This window comes from Haemorhous mexicanus, chromosome 22 (assembly GCF_027477595.1).
Source record: "Haemorhous mexicanus isolate bHaeMex1 chromosome 22, bHaeMex1.pri, whole genome shotgun sequence".
Taxonomy (NCBI): domain Eukaryota; kingdom Metazoa; phylum Chordata; class Aves; order Passeriformes; family Fringillidae; genus Haemorhous; species Haemorhous mexicanus.
In genome coordinates this window covers 581,666-592,083 of record NC_082362.1, presented here as the reverse complement: position 1 = coordinate 592,083, position 10,418 = coordinate 581,666, and the positions used below count along the sequence as shown (strand labels likewise).

Below are 10,418 nucleotides of genomic sequence, written 5' to 3'. Positions count from 1 at the left end.
CAGATTATAAATATTGAGAATGAATTGCATTGGCCTAAAAAGAAGCCTTTGGCAGAGGCACATGAAAACCAATGCAGGGACAGACATGGCCCCATTTATGGTCACTTTTGGGAATTTAGTTTGTAGGTTTTAATCTAGTTTGGTGTTGGGCTTACCCTGGCGCTGGGATGGGGTGGTGCTAGCTGTGCAAAATCCACCTGCTCTGTGTCCCAGCATCATCCCAGTGCTGTCACCAGGGCCATTGTGACCTGGATGTGCCAACCTCCAAACCCAGCTTTCAGTTTTCTTCCCGGGGCCTCACATCCCTGTTGGTCGCTGCAGCTGCCTGGGGCCAGAGGAAGTTTGGTGCTGCCAAGCCCTGAGGGGGTGAGAGGTTCCAGGAAGTTGCTTGCGCCATGCATTTCCTAAAGCAAGGTTTAGGGACTGTGACTTGCTGGCATCTATGTCCCCACTGCTTCACCCCAATGAGCAGGCAGCCCCTGAGTCCTGCAGCCCCTGCCATGGACTGCTGGACCCTCCATGGGCAAGAACTGCCCCCATGCAGGTCCCACCACTAGGATGGGGCGAGGGGCCACAGTGCAGCCGAGCAACCGTGGGAGGTGGATTCAGTTACTGTCACCCTGTGCAAACCCCTCTCTTTTTTTCCACCTTTCTTTTTTTCTTTTTTTTTTTTTCTTTTTTTTTTTTTTTTGTACAAACATGTTTGTCGCTGTCAGCAGCAAAGCCCACGAGAGCGTAACCGGCTGGTGCTTCCTGGCCCGGTGCTGGGCCGGCTGCGGTTGGACTGCGGGGCGGCGCTGGGTGGGACCGGCACCGTTATCTGCTCCGCAGCGACGGCTCTTCCTGTGTGGGGCCACGTGGGCAGGATGGGGTTAAAAGCAGCCCCGCGCCCCACAGGGGCCCATTGCTCCCCAGCCAGCACCCCATGCAGCACCCCTCGACACTGGCAGCGGCACCCAGCACGGGCCACCAGCACCTGGCTTGGGCCACCAGCACGTGGCACTCACCTTCATGCCCGGTGTGGGCCACTGGCACCTGCGCGGGTCACCCACTCCCGGCGTGGGCCATCGGCACCCAGCGAGAGCCGCCCGCACCCGAGCCGGTAACGGGGGCCCGGCGAGGCGCCGGGGGAGCGGCACGGGGGGCGCTGGCAGCCGCGGCCTTGGTGCCGCCGCCAGGGGAGCAGGTGGTGCCCGGGGCCGATGACAGGTAAGGGGGGCACAGTACGGTGGCTGGGGAGGAGGTGCTGTGCTGGCAGGCGGGCAGAGGCAGGAAGTGCCCAAAGCAGAAGTGGCACCCAGGGGGTTTTTGGTGGCACCCAGGACGGGACCGGGTGGACGTGGAGGCTGATGTGGCAGGTGAGGCTCTTGGAGCTGGGTGGTCTCAGTCGTGGGGACCTGCGGGTGACCCCAGAGGGCTGTGGGGGCATCTGAAGGATCTCCGTGTGTCTGGCAGATGGGGCGAGGGGGGGCCCAAGCAGAGCACCAGGACAGTGAGCTCCTGTGACCTCCGGGCAGGGATGGGGCAAAGGGGGACTTCAGTAAAGGATGGGAGAACAAGGAGGGTCCCCATGAGGACATTTCAAGAGGGACCCATTGCCATGGATTTCTGCCGCAGGGACAAGGCACTGCAGGGGGTCCCCGTCAGGCAGATGGCGTTTGCCATGGGCTCACCGCCACGGGGTAAAGGAGCCCTCTGTGGCCAGGATGCCATTTAGGTGGGGTCCCCTCTTGGGGACATGGCATGGTGGGCCCTCTGTGATGCAGATGGGATTTGAGGGACAGGGATAGAGTTTGAGGTGGGATCTCACCCTTGGGGTCCAGACATGGGGGGGGTCCTCTGAGACTGGGGTGGGGTCTGAAGGGCAGCAATGGAGCTCAAGGTGGAATCTCCCTTATGGGGACAAGGCAAGAGGGTCCTCTGGGAATGCGATGGGAGGTGGAGGTGTCCCCATGGGGTCAAAGCAAATGCACCCTCTGTGCCTAGGATGAGGTTTGAGAGGGGGTGATGGGGTTTGCAACGTGGACCAGGCATTAAAAGCAGGGACAGGGAATTTGGGTTCTCTGTGACCAAGATGGGGTCTGATGTGGGGTCCTTCCTTTGGGAATGAGTCAAAACCGTCCCCTATGACCAGGAGGAGATATTAAGTGGCTTCCCTGCCTTGGGGAAAAAGTTAGGGCGTCCCCTGTACCCAGGACAGGGCTTGAGGTGGGACTATGGGGTATGAGGTAGGGTCTCACTCATGGGTAAAAGGTGAGGATGTTCCCTGTGCTCAGAATGGGGTTTTTGGGGGGGACAAGGGAGGGCAAGGCAGGATCTCCCCCCAGGATAAGCTTGGCATGGCTCCCAGAAGGTGACACTGCCGTAGGCTCTCTGTCCCAGGGCCAGAGCAGACCTGCCATTCATGTCTGTGGCCACACCAAGGCCAGAGGTGCCCCGTGGCGGGGCCACGTGAGGTGTAGCAGTGGCCCCATGTGGGGGAAGGAGCTCTACGCCGGAGGAGAGCGGCCGCCGACAGCGACTGAGAGACAGTGCAGTCACCCATAAAGTAGAAAGCACTACTAAACAGCACTGCAGGGTGTAGTGTTTCCTACTTTATGGATGAGTGTACTGTGGGCTACGGAGAAGAGAGCACGGAGCAGCGCCAGACCCACGAGCCCGTCAGGAGCCGCTGCGGGCCAAGAGCACCGACAGGCCCTGCCTGGCTCACAGCACCCACCCAGAGCTCCACCACCCTCCTGGGGGTGCTCTGCTTGTCCCCACGTCTCCCTGGCACATGGGATGGCCACGTGGGTGGGAGAGGCCAATGCAGTGTCCCATGAATGCCACTGAAAGGACCCATACCATTGGCATGAGCCTCGCACTGAGAGGCCAGGTAGGCACCAAAGCCTCCCATGCACATTTTTTCCCCCATCTTCATTTTCCACGTGGAGAAGTCCTGGGAAGACCTGGGCAGTGGCAGCCACATGGAGCGTGGGAGGCAAAGTCTGGTTCCTGGTGATTGCTGGGTTCAGCAGGGTGAGGGACTGCTAAATAAAACTCTTTTGGTATTGACTTGTGGATTCTTTTATGCAATTCCTGAGAACTGGGGAAAAGCTCTTTGCTGTGCCCAGGGCCATGTGCAGTGGGGTCGTTCCGGATTTAGAGCTTTGGGGACCCTGGGGGACACCACAGCTGGGGGTGGTAGCTGGCAAATCTCAGCCCATTGGCACAGGATTGTCTCCTTCAGTTCCTTGAGGGTCACCAGCAAAGCTGCTGTGTCCCATAGCAACCTGGGCCATGGTCACAAGGCCATGTGAAGCCAAAAAATCCTTCTACAATCCCAGCCTCCATCCATCCACACACCCTGGCCTATGTTTCCTGGGGGTCTAAAACCAACCCAGCTTCCACAGAGGAGGTTTGGTCCTTGTTCCCAAATGTCAGCTCCCAATACCCCTTCAAGCATTGTCCCTTTGTCTTTGACTCCCCATGTCCTGCCTGTGGAAGAGAGCATCTAAAAATAGGAAAAAAAAACCCACTTTTTTTTTTACCCAAATGCCAGTGGAAAGTTTTTACATTTTGTAAAACTACTTGTGCTGGTCTCAGGATCATTTGGGGGGGTTTACTGAGTTTGTGGTATTTTTCTTTCACTGAGCTGTCCAGAAATGACTGGGATGTTTTACTTCTTGCTGTCCCAGCTTTCCCATGTTCCCTTGCTTTGTGGCTGTTCAAAAGGGATGTGGAAGGAAAAAAAAATCAAATCAAAACTGTTGTCACGGTCACAAGGAGACAAGTTTTTAAACAGTAAAAATGAAAAAGGGCTAAAAAAAACCCCAGGCAGCCACTGTGGACTGCCCTGAACAGCTTTCGGTTTGTGAGCACTGGAAGGGAAAAGCAAATTCACGTTTTTAACATGCAAAAGCTTTGAAAATTTACCTCCTAATAATGTGCATTCAAGTATTAGAAAGGATAAATATCCAATCTTCATGCCCAAGGTCTATTGTGGTTACAGATACTACTCAGTGGTCACTGCTAGGAGAGACAATTGGAAAGCTGGTTCTTGCTGAGAGCAGCAAAACAGAAACTGCTACTTTTTTTCCCTTTTTTTTTTTTTTTTTTAATAAAACCCTCAATTTTTTGGAGGATGCCTCAATCCTGAAGGCATATTAGCAGGTTACTGCAAGGAAATGTGTCCTGTCCCTGTTGGAGTGAGCTCCCAGTCTCCACAGGACCTCGCTGTGTTCCCTGGTTGATACCACACAGGCTGACCCAGAAATGCCCCAAGCAGGTCAGGGTTTGGGGCTGAGACCCCTCTGGGGTAGTTTGGAGTTTGGGGTGTCCATCCCATAGCTCTCAGGATGGCTCTGGAAGGGCTGTAGGGACTGACAGAGCCCAGCCAGGCTCTTGCCAGGCTCTCCCACACAGCCCCAGTGCCTGAACTGGTGTTGCCGCACCACACCACGCTGCAGCTACCAGGGCTGGGGCTCACTGTGATTCCTGGCAGGGCCAACCCAGCACATTACTTTTCTAGGTTATTTTTAACAGGGGTTCCATCCCAGTGCTGCTCCAGAGTGTGGAGCCATTCCCTGCCAGTGTCCGTGTCCTGCTGGGGATGGCAGGATCAGGGGGAATGTGGCCATGTGCATTTCCTCCTTGGAGCTGCTCCAGGACACATCAGACCTCAGGCTCAGGAAGTGGGAATGGGAGCTGGAGAGCTCTGATGGCAGAGGAGGTGCCCACTTGTGTCACTGCACATCCCTGCAGCCACCAGCATGGCTCATGAACAGAGACAGGAGGGATCATGTGCTGGAGCCATTCCCAGGGAACTGCTAGAAAGAGGGTGGGAATGGATTGGCACCTGCCAATCACCTCAGCCTGGAGGTGCCCCTGAGTGCTGACACATGTCACTGTGTGGATGCCATGGGACAGGGAGAGAGAAACGGCAAGCGTTTCTCACAGCGGCTTGTGAGAAATTTTAGGGAGCTGGAAAGATGTGATAACCTGTTGCTGTGTTGCTGTAAACAATTTGCAGGTGCTGTTTTTCTACCTTGTTTTTCTGTTCCTCTCAAGGACAGTGCGTGAGAAAGATGTTTCTGTTAGTTAGCTGATAGAATGGAATCTATCATACCACTCTGTAAAAACCGCGCAGTTCTTTTGAATAAAGTCCTTCTTCGCCTTTGCTACGATCCTGCCTCTCATCTGTTCCTGCCCCGACCCCGGTGCACGAGTGACATCACTGTCCCCACACCCTGGGGACCTCCCTCAGGGCTGCCTTGGCCCCTCATGCTCATTCTTGTGCTTCTTTCCCAGCCAAAACCACAGCAGAGCTCACACTGCCCACTCCAGTCCCTGCTGGAATTCCCAAAACCAGGGAGGACTCATCAGGCATTAAATGGAGGTAATTGCCTGTAGGACCTGCAGGTGCTGGGCCAGGAGCATCAGTGAGGCTCAGCCCTGGTTCTTCAGGCCTTGGCTGGGCTTTTGTAAGTAAATCTCTGTTGGGTCTGGTCTCCTCAGCAGGCCCTGGATCATCACTGTAAGAATCTTGTCTCCAGCCACATGTGCTGGCTGGAGCCCAGACCAGCCAGTTTGTCTCTGGCCCTGCACCTGGCTGGATGAACCTTTGCTGGAGCCTTATCTGTAGCCCCAGCTCTGTTTCCTCCTGATCCTGGCTGAGGTCCCTGTCCTGGTTCATCTGATCTTGTTTGGGGCTGTCCAGGGATCCCATTACCACTGTCCTGCTCAGAAGCTCTGGGATGGCCCCCTGGGGTTTGAGGATGCTGTGTGTTCTGGATCACACTTGGGTTCCCATTTGCTGCTCGCTATGGAGCAGTCCTATCCTTGCTGCTCTCTGATGGACAGCACAGCGAGCACCATGCACTGGATCCCTGTCCCTGCGTGACCAGGCACAGACTCAGCTCCCTGGAGACCTTTGGAGAGCAGTGGGAGCTGCTGGAGGGCTCTCCTGGGATCCTTTGTCATCTCCCCACATTTGAGCTGTTGATCTTGAGCTCTCCAGTGTCACTGTTGCTCTTAATTTTCTCTATATCATCACCTCTTTTCACTGAGCCTGTGGTTTCCCCTGTCCTGGAGAGTTTCAAGGATCTTTCTGGGTCTCCTCTGCAGGGAGCACAGCCCCACAGCAGATCCCTGGGTAATTTGGAGGACCAAGGGGACCTGGGGCACCCCATCCCCATAGCCCTCATGAGAACTTTGTGACTCAGAGCTCAGGGACCTCATAACCCACCGAGTCTTCAATAGCCCAGATAAATTTTCCCTCTAACATTTTTAAGTAGACTTAATAAGGCTTTAAGGACTTATCCAGCTGTAGGCTGGCCAAGATGTAAAAGATCATCTCCAGCTTTCCAAGCTCAGGACCTCAGGAGATATCCTCTCCCCAGGAATGGTGTGGGGTTAGGGTTAGGACACCCCATCCTTCACCTCACCTAACTGGGGCTTTCACTGAAGGCTGTGGGTGGATCCAGACTTGGGCCTGGGGGATCCCTGGTCCCTCTTTCTCCAGGGCAGCAGGCCCCAGCAGTGCCGTGGAGCCAAGTGGGTCCGGCATAGACCAGTGGGACAAGGTCTGTGCTAGGATTCTTGGGGGTCAGTGGTGGCAGCATGAGCCAAGCATAACCTGTGAGCAGCACAGGGCAGTGGAAGCACAAAGCAAGTGGGGGTTCTGAGAAGGCTGACAACCACATGAGATCTTATCAGGGTGCATTTCTCCTCCCACTGGTGCTGCCTCTGCCTAATGAAACCTGCTTGTTCTGTCTCACTGGGGAGCTGAGCAGAGCCTGGGTGTTCTTCCACACTGGTTCAGCACCTGCAGAACTTGCCTGGTACCTTGCCAGGGGAAGCAGCCATGGGCAGGAACTGAGGGGATCTGAGTGGTGGGAGATGGTGAGATCTACCCTGACCTCTTCCTGCAGCAGAAGGAATCACATAAGCTGGTGGTTTCAGGGTACATGAGTACCAGAAGACACAGGAAGGTGGGATCAGTTTTCTGGAATCTTCCCTTTAGTCTGTTGGCTGCATTATCTGCTCATTACAAGCTTGGGGCTTCCCTCCACCATACACAAACACCCCTTAGGAATGGGCTCGGAGATACAGGATTCAGGTGGGTTGGCAGAGTCCTCCACACTGTGAGAGGTGCCTTGTAGCCACATCCAGATGTGAGAGAGACTCTGCCAGACCCAGTGATAACTCCCTACACACAGGACCCATCCAAGTGGGTCTTACACCCATGGCAGTCAGCAGTGAATTTACTGTCTTGTTGGTGCCTTGCCTGTGCTGCCTGGGCTCAGGCAGATGTGACACACCACTGATGGCATTGGGTTCAAGAGATGAAAGAGATGACACATCTGCCCATCTGGATGGGCTGGAGAAGCTGCTCAAAGGAGGCACCTACAAAGCGATGTCTGACAGGGGCACTGAAGACCCCCCACTGTATCTCTTCTGGAGAAGGTGGCCCTGGGCAGGTTGTCCTGGTGGCTCCATGGCACGTGTGAGATGCCAAACGCTCCCCCCACACCGCAGCAGGGAGGCACCAGCAGTGGGACTGGGAGCTATTACCACACACAAGGACTTGGGGAGGCAGGACCTGTCCCAGCTGCTCAGGGTTTCAATCCCTCTTGGGTTTTGGGATCGGCAAACCTTGCTCTGCAGTGGGTCAAGCATTGAGTGGGGCTGGGGAGCAGGGCCAGAGAGATGTCCTCCAGCGTGGCCCAGTGGTTTTCCCCTGAGCATCACTAACACTGTGCAGCCCGATGTATGATGTGATCTTCATCAAAGACACAGCACGGCAGGAAGGAGGCAGGGAGAGACAGAGCACACGCCTGCCTGCTCCGTGTGCTCCGGGACGGCGGTGCCCGCTTGGCTGTGGCGTTATGCTGCAAACTCCTGTCACCAAGGATCATATCAACCACCCTCTCCCTGCCTGCCCGCACCACTGCTCTGCCACTTGTCCCGGGCGTGCTGCAGGCGGGGGCCAGCCCTTTTCAGAAGAGGGTTGTTTCCAGCTCGGTGTGTCTGGGAGGTACCGAGGTTTAGCTCACGCGGAAGAAAGGTGTGCAAGCATGCCTGGGAAAGAACCAGGCATCCTTGGCAGAGCTGAGGGCATCCCTAGGGCAAAGTTGGGCATCAGCCGGGGGCAGAGGTGGACATCCTTGCAGCAAATCAGGCATCCTGGGGCAGAGCTGGGCGTTCTCGGGGCAGAGATGGGCATCCCCGGGGCAGAACGGGGCATCCTGGGGTAGAGCTGAACATCCCCGAGACGGAATTGAGGATCCCTGGGGCACAGCTAGGTATCTTGGGGCCAGAGTCGGGTATCCAGGGCCAGAACTGAGCAGCCCTGGGGCAGAGCCGAGCAGGGGCTCGGGCCGTTGCTGTTCCCAAACCCCATCCCGGCAGCGTGTGGTTCTCCGAGGCTCCCCAGCCCCGGTGCGGGGGGGATGCTTTGCAGGGGGATGCGGCTCAGCGCGGCTGCCCCCCCGCCGCCGCCTCATCAATAGGCACCAGACCCAGCTCCCGCAGCGTTGCCGTGGAAACGGACGGAGCCGCAGCCATTGGCGGCCCGGGGCGCGGCGCGGCCCCCCCGGGGTGCCCGGCCCGGCTCCGTATTGATGACTCGGCAGCGGCTGCGCCGGGGGCTGCCCGGGGCCGCGGCGAGGGGCTGGCAGCTCCCCCGGCCCCTCCGCTACGTCATGGGGCCAGGGGCGGCGGGGGCCTGAGGGCGGCGGGAGCAGCCTCCGCACGGGGAGCCGCGGATCCGGGCGGGGACGGAGCCATTCCCGGTGCGGGACGGAGCCAGCCCCGGTGCGGGGATGTTGCTGCTGCGGCCACCCCCGACCCCGGTCCCGCCACGGAGGAGCGCGGCCCGGGCTGCTCCCGCCGCCGCTCTGATGCCTTCGGCTTTCCCGTGCCGGCTCCCGACGCCCTGGGCTGCCCTGGCCGGTGCAGAGTGAGCCCAGCCCTGTCCCAGCCATGCAAGAGCCGGAGCGCGGCGTGCCCAGCGCGGCCCCGGGGCAGAGTGGTGTCCCCGCTGCCTCCGCCCGCCCAGACCTGGACACGCGTGAAGGCGCGGGGGGTGACACGGCCGGCTGCCAGCTGTCCCCAGGGTCGGAGCAAGACGGAGCACCCCAGCCCCAGGAAGAGTCCTCGGGAACCCCCTGCATCCCTCCGCCGGACGCCCAGCGGGTTCACTCCGCACCGGAGCTCGTCAGGCCGCTGCGAGCGATGGACCGGACAGACAGACCTCCCAAGGTAAGGCGGGGGTCGAGCTGTGTTTGCTCATTCTGGGGGAGAGGCGGGAGGATGTCACCTTGGTACGAGACGGGAACGGGGAGTGGGGGGCGCGGGGCTGCGGCTGAGCCATCCACAAAACCATCCCCGTGGGGCCGGCACCTGCCACAGCTGCCACACACCCGCGCGAGAGAAAGGAGCCTTTGCTGCCCTTCAGCAAGGATTTCCAGCTGCGTCTGTCCTGGAAGTCGCTGGAGCTCGTGCGGGGTCTTGCCTGAGCCCTGACAGAGCCAGCGCTGGGCAGAGCCCACCTGGAGCAGGCACAGCCCTGCACCAGCCAAGGCTGAGCCATCCTTGCAGCATGTCCCCGTTCCATCAGCATCAATGGCTCTGCAGGTAGTGGCAGGAACATGATTCACTGCCACCCTCTTCCAGAGCATCCCCTCTCCTCTCTAGGGAGCCCTGGAGGGCTTAGGGCACCACCACTGCAGAAGGAACCAGCCCCTGCAGGCAGCACTCAGGAACCTCAGGGCAGTGCAATGTCTGGCCCCTGCAGCATCTCCCTAAAAACAGCCCAAAAAGCTTCCTCAGGATCTCACCGCCTTGATCTAGGTCGGAGAAGTTCATCGGCTCATCCTGCTTAGGACAGCTTTCCACCCTTTCCCATGGGGAACATCAGCCATCTTCCTGCGGTCTCCTGGAATCTGGGGAAGCTCTGTGGTGCTTTTAAAATAGGGGAGAAAATGGCTCTTGACCTTTTCTTGTTGAGCGCAGGGGAGAAGAGCTGATCAGTGCTGGTCGGGGTTTAGCAGGGGTGTTTTGAGCAAGGCTGTGCTGTGCTGCTGAGCCCAGCTGGAGAGCAGCCTGGAGCAGCCTGCGGGAGAAACGGTGCCCCTGGAAACCCTCCGAGGGAGAACGTGATTTCACTGCAGCCCAGTTTGTTAAGGGTCTGTTCTGAAGGGCTGTTTATTGTGATGCTTAGGGAAAGACAACATTGAACCTTGGCTGGAGTCTGACCCCAGCCCTGGCTGTGCCAAAAGCACCGCAGTTAAAATATGGGACAGCAGAATGGGATAGATTTCTGCTCCCACCCCTCTTTTGTATCCCAGGAGTCCAGTCAGTTGTGCCAGACTTACTGTCTTCAGAGAATTCTGGAATGGTTTGGGTTGGAAGGGACCTTACAGGCTGTCTCATTC

General features: G+C 57.8%; 1 protein-coding gene across 1 annotated transcript in view; it reads left to right on the top strand.

The window, feature by feature from the left end:
- The first annotated feature begins 8,949 nt into the window (after nucleotides 1–8,949).
- TSPOAP1 (TSPO associated protein 1) overlaps nucleotides 8,950–10,418 on the top strand; it is a 69,056-nt gene continuing 67,587 nt past the window's right edge. Inside the window, exon 1 of the mRNA XM_059866257.1 lies at nucleotides 8,950–9,243. Within this exon, the coding sequence (XP_059722240.1) occupies nucleotides 8,965–9,243 (279 nt within the window). The 5' untranslated portion in view covers nucleotides 8,950–8,964. The remainder of the gene's footprint in view (nucleotides 9,244–10,418) is intronic.